The sequence below is a fragment of the Hyperolius riggenbachi genome, chromosome 3, assembly GCF_040937935.1.
Source record: "Hyperolius riggenbachi isolate aHypRig1 chromosome 3, aHypRig1.pri, whole genome shotgun sequence".
NCBI classification, from domain to species: domain Eukaryota; kingdom Metazoa; phylum Chordata; class Amphibia; order Anura; family Hyperoliidae; genus Hyperolius; species Hyperolius riggenbachi.
In genome coordinates, this window is record NC_090648.1 from 196,025,937 (window position 1) to 196,049,560 (window position 23,624).

At 39.8% G+C, this 23,624-nt stretch overlaps 1 protein-coding gene and 1 long non-coding RNA gene across 4 annotated transcripts in view; one reads left to right on the forward strand and one right to left on the reverse strand.

The window, feature by feature from the left end:
- CGNL1 (cingulin like 1) overlaps positions 1 to 23,624 on the forward strand; it is a 150,892-nt gene that overhangs the window by 61,931 nt on the left and 65,337 nt on the right. For all 3 annotated transcript variants that reach the window (XM_068275513.1, XM_068275515.1, XM_068275514.1), the window contains exons 5-8: positions 479 to 580; positions 4,288 to 4,436; positions 6,963 to 7,104; positions 8,802 to 9,014. In XM_068275513.1, the coding sequence (XP_068131614.1) occupies positions 479 to 580; positions 4,288 to 4,436; positions 6,963 to 7,104; positions 8,802 to 9,014 (606 nt within the window). The remainder of the gene's footprint in view (positions 1 to 478; positions 581 to 4,287; positions 4,437 to 6,962; positions 7,105 to 8,801; positions 9,015 to 23,624) is intronic.
- The window catches only part of LOC137563273 (uncharacterized), a 59,508-nt gene continuing 49,225 nt past the window's right edge, over positions 13,342 to 23,624 (reverse strand). The window contains exons 2-3 of the long non-coding RNA XR_011030306.1: positions 21,497 to 21,598; positions 13,342 to 13,616 (exon numbers count right to left, since the gene is read on the reverse strand). This is a non-coding gene — a long non-coding RNA (uncharacterized lncRNA). The remainder of the gene's footprint in view (positions 13,617 to 21,496; positions 21,599 to 23,624) is intronic.

The following is a 23,624-nucleotide window of genomic DNA, read 5'->3' on the forward strand; positions in this document are numbered from 1 at the left end:
CTGGCTGGGCTTTCACATACTGAAGAATTACAGACAAGGGCAAAGCTGTTGGCAGGAAGAAACAAGCAGCCTGAAACTTCAGTGCATGAGAACAGGGGGAAAGAAACACACAAATGATCTCTTGAGATTCAAAAGGAAGGCTGTATACAGCCTGCTTGTGTATGGATGTATTTTCTATGTGTGAACATACTGTACATCAACCTACTTCCTGTTTTGGTGGCCATTTTGTTTGTTTATAAACAAACTTTATAAAACTGTTTTTAACCACTTTTAATGCGGCGAGGAGCGGCGAAATTGTGTCAGAGGGTAATAGGAGATGTCCCCTAACGCACTGGTATGTTTACTTTTGTGCGATTTTAACAATACAGATTCTCTTTAAATCTTAATAAAGACCATGTTTGAATAAATATTGAAATGTTTGTGTTGCATAAAGTTTTTGAAATATACATTTATTTATGCTATGTTCTGAAAATCCTAGAGTCCAGACCCAACAGCAGAAATCAAAGTTCTGACTGATCAGAAAAATGAACTGGAAAAGAAACTTGCTGCCATGCAGAAACAACTTGATGAGCAGGTGAAGGTAAGTGGCATTTCTCTATTTCCCGACATGTTAATGTGCAATAACTCTAGGAAGTGCCTTATTATATAAAATATTTTAATGCTAGATTCACAGTGGTAGTTGCGTTGGGGTTCCTGTGACTATAAGAATCCGACGGAATGGGAAAGCCACCTTCTGAATGTTATCTGTGCATTACATTGCATATAGTGAAGCATACAGTAAATTCAAAGTTTGCTTCTCTGAACTGGTAACGTGGGCATTATGCAGTAAATGCACTGCATGCATGCAGTGCATTGTGGTACCTTTCTCTGTCAGACCGCAGTGAAATGGTCGCACTGAACGTCACTTTGCAATGCAGTACGACATTCTGTGTTATAATGTGACCGTTATGATGCACTTTATTAGCCCATTGTGAAGCTAGCCTTAAAGTGTAAGCATTAGTGAAGACTTAAATCCCAGAAGAATAGCCACTAATGAGGACATATTACGCACCATCAAAGAGTTTCATGAATGCTTACGTATAAAATAGTCGCCCGGAGACTTAGGCGCAGGATACAGCCGATATATGGCTTACCCTGCTCCTGCACAAGTCCCGGCTGTGGTAATTACTATTTCCCTTCCAGGTTGACGTGGATGGTGGGGTATGATGTAATTCATCTTCCAGCTAATCCTGGCGGCCGAAATACAGTGTTTTAAAAGTAACTTCAGCTCCGTCTTCTGACAGCGCCGAAGTTACTCACTGTGCACCGCTATTGCCGTCATTCCTATTACGGTCTATGGTGGCCCTGGTTGTGCCCAAATCTCCTGCACTGTATCCACAGTGTTTGTTAATGAAACAACCGCTCTTTATCAGGAAGAGCACCAGATAGCAATTTAGAAAACGTGTGGGCACGTGTTGATGGTGATGTACAAGTGGCCTTGATTGACTAAAGCTCAAGAGCAGTGAAGTGCTTGTCTGAGTCAGCAAACTTGGACTAGATTCTTAAAAACTGTCTACTATTTGGTGCCAGAAGTTGCAACCTTTACTCGGGTCATATCAGATCATAACTGGGATTGCCCAAATTCTAGTGACATAGTAGTCATGCAATTATAGATTCTTGCAACACCTGAATTACAATTTATTTTTTAATCAACCCAGGTAGTTGTGGATTTAATCTCATTGCACAACTGTCTTTCTGCATGTTCCAGAATAATTAGGTATATAAGCAAGGTGGAAAAAGCAACATGAAGTTACTTGCTACCCCACCAGAGCAGGAGTGGGAGGTTATGTAACACCCCCCCTTAATTTCAGCCCCACATTTCTACTGCTGATGGCGGTGGGGCTGGCATAGCTCAAGGACGAACAAGAACTCGGATAAAGGCATCTCTATCATATGTAGTTGAACAACATTTCTGATTAAAAAATATATCTCATATGATCATTATTTGCTGTTTAGCATAACTATTACGTAGAGAGAGGAATGGTACCATCAAATGTATTTATGCTCTTAATTTTATTTTAAGGCATCACGACACATTGCTAGCAGCAAAAAGCAATGGTTTGAAGAATCAACCTCCTTTGTCAAGCTGTGTCAATGTCTGACAAACAAATGCATGCATCAGGTTTATATTCAACTCACTCATTTGGAAATTAACCAATCACTTATTAATATTACTTGTGGTGACCAATCCACAATGATCACGCTCTGTGGACCGCATGGGGAACTTTTCATACATATGCAAAACCTATCTACAGCAGAGATGTACCACCCAAAGTGGGGCTAGAGTGAGCAAGACCCAGGCCACCCGCTGCATGCCCTGACAAATGCCAGCGAGTAGTACACTCGGTCGATAGTGACATCGTCATGGTCAATTCTCCCTGATGCAAGACTTCAGTGTCCATAGGAGCAGCCACATCGTACCTCACCCTCCGCCAAGCGTTCTTGTGCAATAAGCGTTCTTGTGCAATAAATGAAAATGATAAACGGAAATAGGAAAAATAAATACAAAAAAATCTATTGGAAATCTATTGTTTAGGCAAGTGGTGTCATATAATAAAATAAATAAAAAATTAGTAGTTCTGTTCCACCCCTCAATGTAACAGTATGCAAATTCCACTAGTAAGTACACAGCACTTTTTTTATGAACAAATTCTCTTTTATTCTTCAATCACCAATCTTCAAAGTTGCGGACAAAGCGGGCAGACACAATTTCAGGATTCCAAATCACAAAAGAGACAAGTGTGGTGTCATATCGTATTCTTTGTTCATTCCATGAGCTTCTAATATATCTAATCTACGTATCCATATAGTTTCTCAGTACAATAGTCTCTTAATGGGCCCATACACTCAGCCGATTTTCTGGCCGACCGATCAATCCCGAAAATTGGTTGATCGTTTGCAAATTGGTTGGCCAATCGACCGATCGATGGCCGATTTCGATCGATTTCGATGGATTTCTGTCGAACTGGCAGGGTGGAAAATTTGGGTCGATCTGATGAGATTGCTTATCAGTTTTCATTGGCCTTAATGGAAATGTGATGGCAAAAAAATCCCATCAGATCGAATTTCAATAGATTTCATACTGAAATCTATTGGAATTCTATCCTGGTAAAAAATGTTCTAAAAACGCATCAGATAGATCATCAGATGCATTTCTTATCTATCTGATGCCAATCTGACGAGTGTATGGGCACCTTTAATCCTGACACAACATCTCCTACGGCGGCCACCTGTTTTAATTTTTGTAACCTCAACTGGCTAACTGGATGTCTAGCCGAACAAAGTGAGAAGGAACAGCGATGTCAACCATTTGATTTCTAATAGCACTTTTATGAGCAGACAACTTGTCCTTCATTCTCTGAGTTGTTAATGATGTTTGTCAAGCTGGCCATACACTTATAGATTTCAACCCAATTTTCCTAAGTGATCAATTCCTTTCCGAAAAGAATCCATTTAGACGTAATCAATTCCTACCATACACTGAACATCAATTTACAATAGATTTCAGCAGGGAATCTATTGAAAATTGATCGAACTGCAGAGTTATGGCTATAGGCTATCAATCTACCAGTGCTTTTGCCCCGCCCCAGATTGTTTTAAATTTTCTATCCTGTCCAATTGATTCTTTCAATTAATTTTTTTTTTTAAATGGATCAAAAATCTATTGACATTTTGGGGAATCGATTCCCAGCAGATGAATTAAATCTGCAAGGAATTGAATACGAAAATCGATTAGATGTACAGCCACCTTCACACACTACCTGAGTACAGGATGACTACATTTCAAGATTTATTTTTCTCTCCTCTATTCTTCGGTCTGGTGTTTGGTTTTTGTTGTTTCCTTTTTTTCATATTCAGTCATTTGAAAGATAATTTTTAGCCAGGCACTTAAACAATTAACATGTGCATATTGAGTGTTGTTTGGCTTTTTTTGGAAGTATGGGAATTATACATGGTGTGACCAGGGTAAATAGGAACCTTCACAGACATATAGCAAATGTTATATTATAACATTTAGAAGTGGTTTATCATGTATTTGTTTGAACAGATTGCTGTTTTCATTGGTAAAAGATCTAAACAAATAACACAGAAACTGCTAGATAGACAGGTGGGCAGCTATTGTGCTTAAAGCAATATTTGAACACTGTGTTGGGATATCGCTTTTGTAACTCACTGAAAATGTTTATATTAAATGTTTGCTTGAAGCCAAGTTCTACTAAAAACTTTCTTTTCACAACATGAACCTAGACTCAAGACAACAACAGAGAGCAGAGGAATAAGACAAAAGCAGGTATGAAAGACATCCAGCTACAACTTGAACGCAGTATGGAAGAGAATTTAGTTCTTCGTGGGAAAGTGGGGGAGAGCGAAAAAGAATTAAGAAAACATCTAGAAGAGTAAGTTCAGGCTAAACATGCACACATTTGTTATTCATTCCTGGTCTTTTATATTGTTTGAGTAGTTATGATTGTGAAATAGATGTAAACATAAGAATACACTCTTCTGGCCATTTCCCATGGGTATATGCATAGCATAAGCAGTATGTTAGTAATCATCTGTGTCACTTTACTGATTGACAAGTCTACAGGAAAACCAAGAGTGCATTCATAAGAGACATACTTATTAATGTCTGCAGGGCTACCTTACCTTACAGCAAACTCGTTGTGTGGCATAGTTCTGCCAAGCAATGGAGTAGCCTAGATTTAAAGCAATAGAGTTGATTTAGTAAAGTAGTAGATCATAAAGGATTTAGAAACCTGAGGCCTGATTTAGTTACTGTATATACCTGAGTATAAGCCAGCCCAATTATAAGCCGACCAGCCAACGTTTACTTAAAATAAATGTAAAGAAATGATTGACTCCAGTATAAACCAAGGTAAAAAGGGTAAAAAAGTGGCCTTATGGATAGAACAAAGCATTGTTTGGAGAAGACAGTGGACTTGGAGGGGATAGAAGGGACATATGCAGTGGAAACCACCAGAGTGGATTAGTATGTATAAGTGACAAGACATGTATGACCAAAAGAGGTCAGCTGTTTACGCTCAGGTAACAGTCAATCTCACCAAAGTTCAACAATGCCTCAAAGAAATATATCACAATGTCAATGGAAATGCCTTGAAACTATAATCTTACCCCTAATGCCATGAATTCATATACCCGCAAATACTCCAAGCAGCAATGCAAGTATTCCACATATAGTTTTTATACAGGCAAATCAACATCACTGTTTATCAGGGCCTAGTCCAATCTCGTGGCTAAAGTTCACGACAGCAATGTGTCCTGAAAATGTATCCTTGGGGTCAAATCAACCTTATTATTCATCATCAGTAAAAACAAGTCATTGTAACGTGGTGGAGCCTCATCAATAGCATCATGCATTCCTTGAATAATGAAAAAAGGCAAACTAGAATTCATTGTTCTTATCAATGTCCCAAATTCTTTATTGTAGAACTCCTCTCAAGGCCCCATACAGCAGGAAATGGAGCACCAACATAAGCATCTTTCAATTCCTCAACATGGCTTCCCATTGGATTAATAAGAACCATCTAGTGTGTGTGTATGAAGCTTAATAGCTAGGCAGAGATAGAAATCATGATCATGTAGAACCAGGCTTCCATAGGCTCACCAGGCAGAGGCTTAGGGGCCATCGGGGTACAGTCAGTATAATAGCCATGTTCACCAACACTTTTATGCACAGTATCTGTAAAGAGTGTAATTTTAAAAGCTAAATGTAGCCATACACTGTTAGATTTGCCATCAGATTCGACCAACAGCTAGATCCCTCTCTGATCGAATCTGATCAGAGAGGGATCGTATGGCTGCCCTTACTGCAAACAGATTGTGAATCGATCTCAGCCTGAAACCGATTCACCATCTGCTGAGCTGCCGCTGTCGCCTGTCTAACCCCCCCCCCCCCCCATACATTGCCTGAAGCCTGGTCCCGGGCATCTTCTCCACATCACGGCATCCGCGTATAACTTTCTGTCACTCCAGTGACAGCGGAAGTTCAAATAGAGCGCCCTCTATTTGTACTACTTCCGCTGTCACTGCAGTGACACAGGAAGTTATACACGGAAGCCGTGATGCGGAGAAGATGCCAGCCGGCAGGTGATGCGGAGAAGATGCCGGGAGCCAGCATCAGGTAATGTATACCTGCGCCGATCGTACGCCGCTAGCGATGCGCTCCCTACCCGCGAGCGATCGACGGTAATTTCCCACACGGAGCGATCGACGGGACCGATCTATTTCGGGATGAAATAGATCTAAATTTAGCATTTAGCGTGAACGATGTGACAGCAGATTCGATCCCAGTGATCGAATCTGCTGTCGATCGGCGGGTAATCGGCCTAGTGTATTGCCAGCTTAAGACTATAATCATTGTTATTATGGACTTTTGCTCTATGCTTTGCATTTGGTTTTCCTTCTGAAATTAAAGTACAGTGATTGTTTTAGGAGGGCAACAGTGGTTATTTCCTAGACACTCCTAGGACATAACCACCGCTAATCAGGAAGTAATGAGCAGTGCTGAAGATAGAGCAGTCCAGATGCACGTGAACCTCGCTTGGAGCCCAGAGGTATGTGAGTTTTTTCTTCGTGGCTTCTTGCTGTGCTATAACTCTGCATTGGAGTGGAGAGTGCAAGGGGTGGGTCCCGAGGAGATGGAGGGAGGAGTCAGGCCCTCCTCCCCATAGCTGAGTCCCAGTGTGCCCACTGCTCTCCCTTCCATCATTGCGCTCCCCTCCCTCGCTGCACCACGGGCAAACACCCGCTTCTCCTGCCACTAGAAATGGGGCTAATTTACCGAATACCTGATTTAAAAAAAAAACTGATTTAGTTTGTTTTGTAGCAAGTTGTGAAAAGTAGTGTGAATCCAGATGGCCTTGTTTGCCTGGTCACTGTTTTATTCCTCCTTTTCTTGTCAGATTGTTTGAGCTGAAGATGGAGCAGGAGCAGTATCAGACAGAAATCAGAGACCTGCAGGAGCAGCTGTCAGAGATGCATGATGAATTGGACAATGCAAAGCGCTCGGTTGTTGATGAAGGAGAAAGGGAAGTTTTAATAGAGGTCAGTTGTATAAAATACAGCATAATAAGTAAAAAGAGCAATTCATTCTTGCTGTTTTTTTTTTTTTTTAAATTACGGTTGTAATATATTTTCCATGTCCGATCTTAGGATGTGTCTATGCAAACCTGCAACTCTCCAGCTGTGGTGGGAATATGAATCTCAGGCAATGACCAGAGCATGATCATCCACCAGGCAACCTTGGCAGGTGTCTGGGGCCTAGTGGTTGTCAAGGGGCCCACCTGCCACCTTCTCTGGCCTCTCTCCTTTTATAGCTTACCAAGGAGGACTACAAGGGGGCACCAAATCTACTACCCTGCCTAGGGCCCCATTACATTACAACGACTGCCAGGCTATGGTAGTAATTGTAGTTTTCCTCTAAGTGCACAACCACTTTGGGGTATGGTAGATCCCAACAGGATCATAAAGAACCATAAAGGATTGTACTGTACACAGCATGCTCCACAATACAGTACAGGCAGTCTACCTTCTTATAAACGACTCCAGTTACAACTACATGTGGGTTTGATAAGGCTGTGTAAAACTTAAAGCTATAAGCTTGCTATACACCAGCGGTTCTGGATGCTTGCTTGGCTTACAAGGGCGAAAAGGGATAATTTGCATATTTAGTAGAGCATTGTGGGTAACCACATATGTTCACTTATAACTGAATTATTGCAAATTTCCTTCTGTTTTAAGAAGGCAAATTACACCAAGCTTTGCTTTTTTAGTAGGAGGGCTTTTTGTTTCCTTTTATCCCCCTATACATTCCTAGTAGTTTGGGTCACCCTGAGCTGCTTGGTTACTCTGAACTACTCATAGATACATAGTTTTCTCATACCTGCCAACTTTTTGAGATGAGAAAGAGGGACACTTAAGCCAGACCCCTGATCACGCCCCTGTCACACCCCTAGTCACGCATACCATAAAGATTACATAAGAAAAATATGTTGTTTTATAAATCAGACCACACTGGTCCTTTCTTTCCTGGTTCATTTACCTTCATATTAACATTTGAAAATTAGTAATATATCAATTTAAAGGATGGGAATAAAGTTTAGAGTCAAGCAAACACATTTTTAGTAGAGAAATATATATATTTACATAGAAAGAGGGACAAAGTTCTGAAAGAGGGACAAATGAGGAGGTAAGAGGGGCAGAGGGACAGGGCTCCAAAAGTAGGGGACTGTCTGTATTGCCTTCTTAACAAAGAACTTTGCTGAAAATAACATAATAAATAAAATTGCTTAATTTTTACAAAATTACTTATAAATTACTTAGTCTGTGTTTGCCCACTGTGAAATCTTTCCTCACCCTGATTTACATTCTGAAATTTATCACAAGAGACAACATCTTTACTGCTGGCAGGTGCATTGCTGCGAAATGTTTGTTTACTGTGTGTTCTGAAGCCAGTAGAAGTAATACCTGGTCTCCCAGAGAGGAGTATTACACATAGCTAAACAGCCTAGGCTCAGGTTGTCACATCACTAAGAGGGCAGAGATACCTAACAATATACAGCAATATACTGTATACTGTAAATAGCAAATATAGGAAGTGGTTAGGATAATTAATGTAAAATTGGGTATCCTGAATAATTTAGTACATTCTGCTATATGTCACTACATTTTTAGACGATTTATACTTTCTGATTTCTCTATTATTAGTGTGTGAAATGATTTAGTGTAATTACATTTCTCAGGAACTCATGCACATGAAACAAGGGGTACAAGAGTTATTAATGGCTAAAGAAGAACAAGAAGACCTGTTAAGAAGGCGAGAAAGAGAACTTACTGCCTTAAAGGGAGCACTGAAAGAAGAGGTGTCTACGCACGATCAAGAGATTGATAAGCTTAAAGAGCAGTACGAGAAAGAACTGAGGAAGCTGCGAGAGAGCCTAGAGGATGCTATGCAGGTAAATTATAAAATAACTAAATAATATAAACCCCATTTTGTATTGAGATTTTCTCCTGTCAGACTCAAAGTACTTGTAAGTTAGCCACTAGGGTGCACTCAGTAGATTAGTAGCAGTGTTAGAGAGTCTTGCCCAAGGACTCTTTAATGAATAGGATACTGGCTTACTGAATAGAAAGAGCCAATATTCGAACCTTGGTCTCTTATATCAGAGGCTGAGCCCTTAACCATTACGCTTTTCAGCCACTATTAATTAACTGATTAATACATCTCTATACATTAAAACATATCACTCTCATCCAGCTCCTATCAGATCATAGAGTTGCCAGCAGGTTTGTGAATTAGTGGTTTGGGTAATTACAGTTAATATATGACAGCTCGAGTTTAGTTAAAACTGTGTTTTCACTGCAGGCCTCAGCACAAGACTGTTTACTACACAGCTGCCAGTTTACGATTATAAACATTTTCCATAGCACTCTACATATCACTAACTGTCCCTCAAAGCAGCTCACAGTCTAATGTAAATATCATGGTCCTATCATAGTTATTTCTCTCAGTGAAAACACCCTACGAGTACACTTTTTGGGATGTGGGAGGAAATCGAAGTACCTAGAGAAAAAACCCATTTAAAAATGGGGTGATTATACAAACTCAGTGCAGGTCATTTCTTGGTTAGGAAACGAACCTGGGATTGTAGTGCTTCAAGGTGAGATTGCTCTTCACTTAGCTGCTGTGCTACCTAACCATAAAGATAAAAAAAGTCTACATCTTTTATTTCCAGCTGAACAGGACAGCATTGGGTGGACCTAATTTATGTGTATGGGAAAACATTCCTCAAATAAGAATAAAATGTGGTTGATGTTGCCGTGCTAAAATGGTTTCCCCTCCCTAGCATGCCTTTTCTGCTACTCACTGACAATGTTTGTGTGGGTGTTTGCTCTCAGATATCAAGTACACTTTATTAAACCTTATCTTATGTACCTAAAATGCCAAGTACATAGTCAGAAGTGCTTTATAACTATTAACGCCCTAGTGACCACAGACATATTTTACATCCACTTTTAGCTGTATAGTGGGAATTTATGCAAAGTATGTGACTGTAAGTGTCACCAGCCATAATTACTGCAGTCTTTGGAGGCAGGAAAAAGTATGTGCTATTCTGATACTACTTTATTAATAAGCCCTGTGTTCCTTCCATTTAACATCACAGTAAGGATGGCCACACATGGTACAATTTTTTCATACAATCTTACAATTTCTATGTAATATAAGGGATCTGCCTATAGTATCTATTCAATATATTCACTCAGTTTACACTTCTACTATATAGAAATGGAAAGATTGTATGAAAAACTGGTACCATGTATGGCCACAAGGGTGGCAAATTCTTGTGAGAAACAAAAATGCCATGGCCCATTGCAGCTTTTCTGAACAAGATTACTCACAAGCAGGTGCGTAACTAGAGGGGAGCAGCCCCTGTGATCGCAGGGGGACCCAAAGCTGTGTGGGGCCCCAACTAATCTTCCCTTCCTCCGATACAGGGGACTATATATCAGATCAGTGGCTACACTTGTTATGGGTGTGAAGATCATGCTCAGCTTTTATGAGGTAATGAACGCTAATGTGGATATTGGGAATGCTGTAGATGTGATATACTTGGACTTTGCAAAGGCCTTTGACACTGTTCCCCACAAAAGTCTGGTGCAAAAGTTGAGGATGCAAGGACTGGGGAAGAGTCTGTGTGCATGGATAGGGAACTGGCTAATGGACAGAAAACAAAGAGTTGTGGTCAATGGATCATACTCAAAATGGGTGACTGTTAGCAGTGGGGTCCCACAGGGGTCTGTACTGGGTCCAGTTCTGTTCAATGTATTTATTAATGACCTAGTAGATTAAGTAGTGAGCAATGTTGCTATTTTTGCAGATGATACAAAATTGTGCAGAATCATCAACTCTCAAGAAGATAGGGACATATTGCAACAGGATCTGGATAGGATGGCTATATGGGCACATACATGGCAGATGAAATTCAATGTTGAAAAATGTAAAGTCATGCATTTTGGTCGTACCAATGGTCTAGCACCATACAAAATAAATGGGATACAGTTGGGGACATCAAACTTGGAGAAGAACTTAGGAGTACTCGTCGACAACAAGTTAAATAATCGCACTCAATGCCAAGCAGCTGCAGCTAAAGCTAACAAAATTTTGGGATGCATTAAAAGGGAAATAAAAACTTGAGATGCTAGCATAATATTGCCCCTGTTTAACTCTCTAGTAAAGCCACATCTGGAATATGGAATTCAGTTCTGGGCACCACATTACAGGAAAGATATTGCAGTTTTAGAGCAGGTGCAGAGACGAGCAAAAAAATTGATACGTGGGATGGAAGGTCTCACTTACCAAGAAAGGTTATATAAACTGGGTTTATTTACTCTAGAGAAAAGACACCTTATAGGGGATCTAATTAACATGTATAAATACATTAGAGGGCAATATAAAAGCTTGGCGGATGAGCTTTTTATCCGTAGGCCTTCTCAAAGGACTAGAGGACATGATCTGCGCATGGAGGAAAAACATTTTAACCATTTATTTAGGAAAGGGTTCTTCACAGTAAGAATGATTAAGATGTGGAATGCATTGCCACAGGAAGTCGTTATGGTAAACTCTATACCTGCATTTAAAGGGAGCTTAGATGCTTTCCTTGCGTTGAAAGACATCCATGGCTACAGTTACTGTGTAATGCCCAGTGATGTTGATCCAGGGATTTTATCTGATTGCCATCCAGAGTCGGGAAGTAATTTCCCTTTTGGGGCTAATTGGACCATGCCTTGTAAGGGTTTTTCGCCTTCCTCTGGATCAACAGGGATATGTGAGAGAGCAGGCTGGTGTTGTACTTTGTTCTCTGGTTGAACTCGATGGACGTATGTCTTTTTTCAACCCAAATAACTATGTAACTATGTAAGATCATGATGGCCACACTTGTTTTATGAGCGAGGAGAACGCCAGCGCATACCGCTAAGGCTGCATCTGAAATGACCACCAGCTAAGTGTGCAGCATCTAAATACACTTTCTGCACACTTCGCATTCAATTCAGATGCAAATCATATGCAAATCTGCTACTACTTATTATGCAAACCGGAAACTCAGGAGGAGGGGCTAGGAGCAGCTAACCCGATAGTTATACAGTTACAAAGTTAAGAAAAAGTGGGGGGAAGGCTGCGCATCCCTAGAAACATGCTGCAATTGAATGGTTAATCGCATAGGCATACACCGCCTCTATTAGGGCCTGTACACACTGCTGCGCTTGCGTTGCGTTTTTAAAAACGCATGCGTTTTTAAAAACGCAAGGTCTTTTGAAAAAGAATGAAAATCGTGATGACTTGTACACACTGGTGCGATGCGTTTTTAAAAAAACGCAAACGCAGTGCCTGCTGCGCTTTTTTAAGCGCAGCGCATGAAAAACGCATTAAAAACGCATGCGCTTGCGTTTTTGCCTGCGTTTTTCAGAAGTCAGTATCCCAGAAGACTCTGCAATCTCCTGATTCAAAAAAACAAAGGATTCTTTAGCCAATCAGCAATTACAAGAAAAACGCAAACGCACAAAAAACGCAGGCAAAAGCGCATGCGTTTTTAAAACTACAGGCACTTTAAAAACGCATGCGCTTGCGTTTTTGCCTGCGTTTTTCAGTGTGTACAGGCCCTTAGACTGAAAAATGCATGCCCTGCATCCAAAACAATGCTAACATTTATTACACTAGGAGGAACTTTAGCTTCCAATATGGTTTGCATGCAAAGTATAAAGTTCCTCCTAGTGTAATAAATGTTAGCATTGTTTTGGATGCAGGGCATGCATTTTTCAGTCTAATAGAGGCGGTGTATGCCTATGCTATTAACCATTCAATTGCAGCATGTGTCTAGGGATGCGCAGCTTTCCCCTCACTTTTTCTTAACACTTGTTTTATGACCCGTGTGAGATGGGCCCCCAGGCTGTGAGGGTCACCAGGGGGGGGGGGGGGGCAAGGGAAGGGGTGTGAACATTGAGGGGCTCCATCAAAGTTTAGCTGGGGAGGGGGTCCATGAATTGCAGTTACATCACTGCCAAGCTGTTTTATGTCTTGTCCCCTGTATAGCTTTAATTTTTTTGAAAATAGGTATTTTATGACAATGAAACAAAGTTAACGGACATGTCATCAAACACTTTCTTGTACAATATTCATACAATATCAATTCAGTATAAAGCATATAAAGTGTTTTCATGGTACAGCTGCACATAGCATCACATTAAAGTGAACCTAAAGTGAAAATAAACTGAAGAGATGAAAAATTGTCAGTTTTCCCACAGTTTTATTTCACGTTTAAAAATGTAAAAAAGTAGTTTTAAAGTTGTATTGTCTCTGCTCAATGGCACAGTCTTTCAAGTGTCCCAGAGCTAAAATATATGAACTGTTGACCTTTTTTATCTATCCCCTGAACTCAGAAGCTGTTCTCTTCCAGGCAAGAGTTTTATGGCTGTAATTCCTGATAGAGTGAGGATTACACTGTAGTCTGACTAGGTTCCGACTGTAGCGAAACTGCCACTTGCATACCTGAATGTTAAATCTGAAAAAGAAGAAACAGAACACAGCTTAGTTATTTGTGTGCTTGCCACTGTACATACAAATGTCTATCTCATCATGTTACATGTCACCTCAGCTACACACTAAGCTTTGTACACAGGCTAGCCTTTTGTTCTCCTCCTTGCTGTGCCCACTCTGTGCTGCTACGCCATCGGCCCTCCTCTCCCTTCATAGCAACAGAACGTAAGCTAGTGACGCACCTCTACAAAATTTAGCCTTGACCTGTCACCTGAGGCATCAAGTCCCGATCCCTGTGGGTGACAGTAATTGTGTTTGCACATGCACCTTAGAGTAGGTAGTATTAATTTGGTAGCTCTGAGAATTTTACTTATAGGTGATTTAAACATACCTGCTGGAGTAAACAAATATTTAAATATTTTTTTTGACTGTTAGAAAGCCAGTCACAAAAACAAATTAATATCATAAGGAATAAAAAGTGATTGCTCTTTAATATGATGCAGTGTGAAAAAGCATAATTTGTTGTGGTAATGAAGGAATGTATCCAACTAGCTTTTCTTGAGAAAGTGAAATTGTAGTTGAAACTGAATCAGCCATGAATTTATTTGAGAGACTGCCTGTGTTCTGTTTTTTTTTAAATGTTAGTGCAGAAATCACATCAGTTTGCTGCAAGAATATTACGTGTATTGTAAACAGGGATTAAGTATGCTAATAAGGCTATTTGGTGTGCATTGCTGTTACAGTCCATTCAAAATTACTGTACAAATTTTATTGGATGGACGATGGATCTCCTTGCCTTGCCAACCCTCCACAGGAGTCCTTCTCTGCCTCAGTAGGCAAAAGGTGCAGGAAAAGGGATTATAACTTATGTGTTCTGCCACACGTCTCCCGTGATCTTTGTCTGGCATTTTCTAAGGTGCTGTTACGTGACGTCACATACACTTGCCTGGGATGGGTGTGACAGGAGCATTGTCAGGGGCTGGTGGAGGAAAGGGGATATGTGATAGTGGTGGCATCATTCCTAGATATGAATGCAGAGGGGGAATCTTTTGTTAGTTTGTCACACTGCAGTATATGTTGGGGACACTAGGCGACATGTTGTAAACACTGAGGGATATGAAAGCCATACCGGGGGGTGTTTTAGGGAAAAGTGTTGGAACCGTAGGAATGGCTATTCTCTGGAATAGAAGGTGCATGGGAATGTGTTTGCACTGAAAATGTACATGCTAGTAAATATCATATAAAATGTATGCATTTTAAAAAATATAGTTTTAAAGACAAACAAAGACAAAAGACAAACACTTATATAGCGCTTTTCTCCTGGCAGACTCAAAGCGCCAGAGCTGCAGCCACTAGGACGCGCTCTATAGGCAGTAGCAGTGTTAGGGATACTTGCCTAAGGTCTCCTGCTGAATAGGTGCTGGCTTACTGAACAGGCAGAGCCTAGATTCAAACCCTGGTCTCCCATGTCAGAGGCAGAGCCCTTAACCATTACACTATACACTATACCAATACCTTCATAAAATAAATAATACACATTATTTATCTTATTATATGTATTAGTATTATGATGCACTGTTGCATAGAATAGTTTAGGAAACCAGCATCTGAAAACTTGAAAGCTCAGTTATCAAGAAAGGTACATTCCAGAGATACTTGGTTCATGTTCAATGCTTATTGCCTGCAGGAAAGACCTCTCTGCTCATGCCAATACCTACAGCAAGCTCGGCTTAGTCAGAGTAGAGTAGTCATTGCAGTGCTGCTGGCACTATGATAACAATTAGCAAAACTAATGCTTATACAATTATATTGGCCTTCAAACTTTATGGTGGTAAAATTGGCCATTCAAGATTGGATATGTGCACGCACCTTACTATTTACCTCCCTTTTTACCAAAATGTTCACTCTGACTAGATTTGCTACCTCTTGTTTTTGTTTTGCCTGCTTGACCATCTAAAGTCTGCTTACTGCTTTAATCACTCCACTGATACTACGCTTGTTAGAGTGGCCAGTATTTACTAAATGAAAAATGTAAAGACTGCTATTCTATACGTATTCATCTGTATCTGTCCTTTGCTTTCTACACTGGACCAGCCTCTGCCATTTCAGATTCTAAAGACTTTTGCACACTCTTGGTGTTCCTGTTATCTTTAGCAGGACACACCTTATCTCACATTCAATCTCCTTATATCATCCCCTCTTTGTTGGAGTACCACAACAAACTGTGCTTGAATCCTTTCCATTCTCAATCTATTGTCATGGTCTTGTTCAACTTATTTGCTTGTTCAACTTCAAGTATCAATGAGGTTTCTGATCTGTTGTCAACCCCAAACTAAAAGCACCTCCCTAATTCACGCCTTATAAACACTAGTGCATGCCGTCATCATAGCTTGACTTTATTACTGCATCATCTTGATAAACCAGCCGTCTAGCTGGTACCACATCAATCTGCTCTGCTGCTAGAGCCTCCTTTGCTCTTCAGTTTTTGCCAATCCCAGCAATGGCTGGCTGACACACAAAGGGAATATTTTAAGCATTTAGATCTTCAACTGCATACCCACTTTGGACATTAGTTGCCCCGAACAATGTTACATAATTGTTTCACGTGACAAAATGTTAATGATTGCTTCTTTGGGTCTCTACTGAGCAGCAGGTTGTGCCTATGGAGGCCAGTTGGGGGAGGGTAATCAACGGACATCCTGCTAATGTGAGGAAACATAATGGGATATATCTGGAAGTTTTCCAGCTTGGCAGTTTGCAGAAGAAGGGAATGATGATTAGGGAATTTCTTACAAACACTAGACTGTGACCCAAAGCTATCATGAATAGTTGAATAATTGTGTCTGGTGACCAAAGTCTTTGTGTACAAAGCTCACTTCAGTCTGGCTCCCACATACATAATTGTGTTTCTTTTCAGATACCAGATCCTAAACACAACCTTTGTTCCACTAACATTATCCTCTCATCTGTTCTAGTCCCCTCTTCTAATTCCTACATGTAGGATCTATTTCTTGTGTAAATCTTACTGATTGCCCTAATCGTTTGTTCTAATGCCTGATACACGCCATGCAATTTCCATCAGATGGACGGGCCGAATCCATAATTTCCGACAGGTCTGATCAGGTTTCCAATCATTTTTCTCTAACCACTTCTGCACAACTCGACTCGAAATCTGATCGAACCTGTCAGAAATGATCAGTTAGACACGTAGATTTGATGGGAAATTGCATGGTGTGTACCAGTTATAATGCTTGCCAGCTTCAGCAGTACTGTCTTTTCAGTGTGTTTGCCATTGCTCTATAACATGGATGTTGAAGTCCAGTGCTTAAGCCAGAGGTCCTCACACATGTTTGGCACAGCTCAAATGAATCGATAAGACGCAGGAAAGGTGTGGTTCATCAAGTAGAACACATTTCTTAAAGGACACCCAAGGTGAAAATAAACTAATGAAATAAATAATTGTAGCTATCTTCCTTCTCCATTCCACAGTTTTATTTTATATTTAAATCTACTTTTTAAGTTTTTACTGTTTAATTATTTTTGCTCAATGACACATTCATTGAAGTATGCCAGAGCTAAAATCTATGAACTAATGACCCTTTTTTATCTCTTTGCTGCTCTCCGAAGCCATTTTCTGCTAGGAAAGTGTTTTATAGTTTTTAATTTCTTATCAGTGAGGGTCACACTGTAGTCTGACCCAGTCCTGACTCAGACAGGATCTGCCACTTACATACCTGATGTTTAACTCTTTCAGGCAGAGAAAGAAAAAAAAGGAACACAGCATAGTTATTTGTGTGCTATGCACTGTACATACACATGTCTATCCCATCATGTCACATGTCACCTTGGGTATCCTTTAATCCACCATAATTGCTAACATGGTTATGGCCCTTGAGGACTGGCGTTTGACACCTTTGCTCTATGACTATTGCTGCAACATCTCTATGCATATTTTACAAGGGTTACTGCTCACATGTGTATTAACTGCATTTCCTTTGATGTATGTATTTTCTGACTCTGAAGTATACATGATGTGGCTATATAACGCAATAATAATTTATATGATTTCCTGTTTCAACATTTTTGAGGAGTTTTTAATGTGGGGTTCTCTTTGCGGAGGTGACTGTGCCCTGTAGAAATTTTGTCTGTTCAAATCAACAAATTCTTCTTACTGTATCAGAATGTATGTCTGCTCTTTTGCAGCAGTAAAGTAGACCAAACAAGACGTCAGTTCTTCCTCGGCTTGTATATTGTAATTATGAACAAATGACAAGTCTACATTAACTGCCTCCTAGGCTCTAAGCCGTGCTAAGAATGTTGCCCATGTAAAATTCAAGAGCTCATTCATTCATTTTCACAATGACAAATGTTAAAAGAATAGCTGTTTTGTATTTTCAATGACTTTTCAATTTTCCAAGTTACTCTCTTAGTTTGTCTTTTGATTTGTGGCGACTTTTATCTAAATGTTGGCTTCAGATTTTCTAAAGAACACGTTGTTACTACAACAACATGAAATGAGCTAATCTTTTCAGCTCTCCCCTCAAGGTTTCTGATTTGACCTAATAATTCCCAGGAATGAGGGGGCTTTGTAGACTTTCTAAGAAACTAGCCATGTCAGCGACTCATTGCTGATTATATGCCTGAGAAAGGGGCTTTTGATTGCATTTCATCCTCCACTGTTCAACCTGACCTTCTCTGTGGGCCAATTGTGTGTTTAGTAAAGGATTGCTGATGATTATGTTGGACTCCAATTAAAATGTAAGGGCTCTTTCACACAAGTAGTGGGCACCATCTTATAGACACAGCTGATTGCTGAACAATCCCTCTATGGTGAAGCAGACGTTTCTGCATACATGACAAGCTACAGTCATCTCTATACATCAGTGTATCTGTCATTCAAGGGGGCGGGTGATAAATGAATGGCATTGCTACTCATGATGATGGGGATCGCAGAGACGCTAATTTACAGATTTCTGCCAAAGAAAATATTTTATACTTGTGTCTTTTAGGAGGGTTATATATAGAAAGACAAAAAGGTCATGGAAGTGCATATTGTCATGTTTTCACTTCCTGGAGATAGGCAGATATGTGTAGAAAGTACCCGAGTCCACATGTGTATTAAAGAGGGACTGTAGTGAAAATTACATAATGAATAAAATTGCTTATTTTCTTCAATATTAATGTTATAGATTATTTAGACAGTGTTTGCCTATTGTGAAATTTTTCCTCTCCCTGATTAATGCTGGGAATACACGGTTTATTTTTGCCGCTCGATTCCGCAGGCGATTCTCTTATCTTCCACTCTTTTTTTCTTATCTTTTTCCATTGTGTTCAATGCAGAATCGAGCGCGAAACGATCGAGCCGGAGATCAAACATGTCGGAAATTATCTATCGAGCCATCTAAATGGCTCAAAAACTAACCGTGTATTCCCAGCATAACATTCTGAAATGTATCAATGGTGGTGACATCTTTAGTTCTGCCATGTGATATGTATGGAATGCTCATTTACTGAGAGTTCTATTCACAGATACGGTTTGCTTGGCAGCTGGAAACAGCCATTATTTCCCACAATGCAACTAGGTTCACAGACAGCAAACTATCTGGACCATGGTCAAGACATCACACTGTGAAAGGAGTTTCACCACAATACCAGTTATACAGACCCTCCTAATAATCTATAATCTAAACATTTCTCGTGGGAAAGGGGGTATCAGCGACTGATTGGGATGAAGTTCAATTCTTGGTTACAGTTCCTCTTTAAACCCTATGAAGCAGCTTTCATGCTGCTCCCCTCCCTAAACTCTCACTTCTACAGTTTAACTTGAATTATGCTTCAATGATTTTCCTTCCTCTATGCTTTTCCTTCTAATTTCATCATAACTCATGTTCTATTTATATGTTTGACCCCAAATGGTAATAGGCACACCCAATGCTAATCTAAAGATCTGCTATTTCCTTTCTCGGTTATATCATTCTCTTGCAAATATCTACAAGACTTTTCATGAGCTTTCCCTTTCATTGAAATTCTCTTCCTATTCTAGTTAGACATTTTTCCATCTTTCCATCTGCAGAGTGTTAAATTGTTACTCAAGACTTACCTCCTTCTCTATCCTATCCTTTTACTCAGCTAAGTCAAAACATCCAGCTGTTGGTATCTTTATCTACTATATCCAGAGTTCTCCCACTTGTCAGTCTGTAATTCTAACCTGGCTGCTGGTCGTTTGTGCCATTGTTACATGTGTTGTTTGTATAATTCTGATGGGTTGCAGTCCTGTTTCCATCCTGTGTCATGATTCTATGATTTTGTGTCATGTTTATAAACTAAATTCTTCGTTATTTAATATATAATTTATGAAATCACTTCATAAATAACAATAATGCTGATAATAATTTGTGACAGGTCCTCATTAAAGCAGTGTGAGTACAGTAAAGAAAATGTTTTGGCTGCCTGGTTATGAAACTGCCATATTTTTATAATAGGAGCTCTCCCAACTTTAGGACCAGAACCAGAATAGCTAATTGTCTAAAATCAGAGCTCAATCATTGTTAGAAACTGGGACAACACAAGAAAGGTAGAGATTTCCATAACTGAATGGGGTTTCCTTCAGTGCACACTGCAGCCAGAAATTAATACAGCATTTCATTGTGGTTTGTGTGTCTTTGGCTCTTTATGAGGAGATGCAGCTCAGACTGGGTCCCCTAGACACTTGTGCACCACTAATAGGGAGCAGCCTGCAGTGGAGTGCTTAGCAATTAGTGATGTTTCAATGTTAATTCACAGAAAAGAAAAATTGGCTCATTAAATCTCTGTTTTGTCATTTACATTGTTAGCCCCTGAAACAGGAGTCAGTCAGCTCACTGCCAATTCTACCCTCTCGTTCTATATAAATAATAGAAAGGTTGCAATAACAATGATCTCCCATTGGCCTTGAATTTACAACGATAGGATGTGAAGATTACGATAGCTCTGACTCTGTAGCAGTGTTGGAATTACTGAATAACTTCTTTGACCTGTTCATTAGCATATTTCATGCAAGTCATTTTATCTTTCTGCTCAGTGAAGATGAACAATGATTTATTGACTCTTCATAGTAGGTTACCAGTCTCTGATATATTTTCCATCCACAATGGAGTTTCTCCTCAATAGGCAGGCCTTTGAAAAACGTTTTGGTTCATTCCAATATGGTTGTCATGCTGCATTAACGATTCATAAAAGCACAATTTTTCACAGAGAGTTCTCACAGCACAAACCTATATTTACGCTTCATAAGTGGTCTTATAAATAAAGGAAAGGGCAATGACGATAAGCAGGGGTGGGTTTCTAGTATGGAATGCAGTAGAGAACAAAGTGACTTTGTATGAGCTGTTTGTGGTCATGTTGCCATACCATCATGTTACAATACCTTCCCGACTATAATAAACCCAGACTAAATAAGGCTAAAATACATGTATTATAGGTATATACAGATTTATACAGCTGAAAGTATGTAAACACATTCACACACTTGCAATTTACAACAGGTCTACATCTTTTTAATCATTTAAAGTGGATCAGAGATGAAAAACACAGCATGTCGCACTGCAATGCAAAGCGACGTTCAGTGCGGCCATTGCGCTGCAGTCTGGCTGAGAAAGGTGCCACAATGCACTGAATGCATGCAGTGCATCTACTGCATACTGCCTTAACAGTACAGAGAAGCAAAGTTTTAATTTACTGTATCCTTCACTGTATGCGATGCAACGCACAGATAACATTAGATGGGCAGCTTTCCCATTCTGTTGGATTCTTGCTGTCATAGGGACCGCAACGCAACTACCACTGTGAACCTAGCAATAAATATTTTATACAATAAGGCACTTCCTAAAGTTATTGCACATCAATAAATAGAGAAATGCCATTTACCTTCACCTGCTCATCAAGTTGTTTCTGCATGGCAGCAAGTTTCTTTTCCAGTTCATTTTTTTGATAGGTCAAAACTTTGATTTCTGCTGTTGGGTCTTGACTCTAGGATTTTTAGAACACAGCATTAATATAATATACAGTATTTGAACAACTTTATGCAATACAAATATTTAAATGTTTATTCATATATGGTCTTTTTTTTTAGATTTAAAGCGAATCTGAGATGAAAAACTAACTATAATAAGTAACTTGTATATATATCTTATCTAAAGTTTACACAGCAAATCTAGCTGCAAACAGCTTCAGAAGTATATGATTATTTCTTCCTGTGATACAATGAGAGCAGCCATATTCTGCTTGTCATCACACAGGCAAGCTGCTCTGCATCTCCACCCTTCAGCCTGTGAAAATGCCACTCCTCCCCTCTCCTCCCCCTTGCCTCTGAAATATCTGGCTGGTAACACCCTTTCCTTTGGGAAAGGCTTCCTTCAACCACAGGCTGAGCTTCCATGAGCACTTGCTACATGGGACTCAGAATGCCTAGGAACCGGATAGGAGCTGTGGGCGAGGCTTGTTTAGTTTATAGGGAATTAGGGTATTAAAAAAAAAGTATTTAGCTTGAGGAATGCCCTACAAACTATATGTAAGGGACACAATTATGCAATGAGTGGGCAGCACGGTGGCGTAGTGGTTAGCGCTCTTGCCTTGCATCGCTGGGTCCCCGGTTCGAACCCCAGCCAGGTCAACATCTGCAAGGAGTTTGTATGTTCTCCCCGTGTCTGCGTGGGTTTCCTCCGGGCACTCCGGTTTCCTCCCACATGCCAAAAACATACAGATCCAATTTAAGTGCTTTCCCAGTCAAGTGCTTTTGTGATAGTGAATACTGTTATGGTAACCTTTCATCATATAGTCTACAATCAGCATTTGCACATTTCTATTTAAATTCATCTGGGTCCCTGGTTCAAATTTCAGCCAGGGCACTGTCTGCAAGGAGTTTGTATGTTCTCTCTCTCCAACATCTTTTTAGTAAGGAGACCTTGGGCAAGACTCCCTAACACTACTACTACCTATAAAGCGTGCCCTAGTGGCTGCATCTTAAGTCCACCAGGAGAAAAGTGCTATATAAATGTTCTTTCTTCTCTTGTAATAAATCAGCAAGAAAGGCTTATTCAATCTAAAAGTATGTTTTTTTTAAATAAAGATTTAACAGCTGTTGGGATATTTGGTGTTTAAATTTAGAATTAATGTGAATGCCCTATGCAGATCTATTGCACAAATATGGGACTTGTGATTTCTGGCACTAGAAGGGTTACTAGTGTTTGAACAGGATATTTGACTACATTCTCAGTTCCACTGACACAGTTCCTTTTCAAACAACTTAACCAACCTGTTTTAGGGATTACTGCACTGACTGGTTTACATTACTCACATACCTTTAAAACTCTAGGTATGCTTGATATGTTTGACCACACGTATTTGTTTATGTCCTTGGGCAATAAACCCTTTGGTATACATCTTTGTTTAGCACTATAGGTGATCAGTGTATTTATGACCCTGATCACTTGTCAGGATGAGCTACACTGTTTGCAGATGAATGAAATGCTTTGTTTGGGAGGTCTCTGTACCCCAGAAAGTTTATTGCTCTATTATACCTTTAAGCCCCATCTACACGATACGATTCTTTGTACGATTCAATTACGATTCTATTTAAGATCCGATTAAATCCAACATGTCCGATCGGGATTCGATTCGATTCAATTCGATTTGCCATTACAATGCAGTGCTTAATGCAGTGCCAAATGTTTCCACAATAGCAGATGACATTCTGACACCCATTCTTCTCAGTCTATATGTACTCCCTCCATTCAGCAATATAGCGTGTTGCAGTTTGCACATTTAATGAACAACTGAAGTGAAGTGAGAGGGATATTATTATTATTGTTTTTTAAAGCACCAACATATTACACTGTGGGATATGGAAGTTACCATATTTATTTCCTTTTAAAAAATGCAAATTGCCTGGCTGTCTTGCTGATCCTCTGCCTCAAAATGCCTGGTACACACCATGCAATTTCCCTTCAGCTCGATGGGTCGAATTGATAATTTGTGACAGGTCCAATCAGATCTT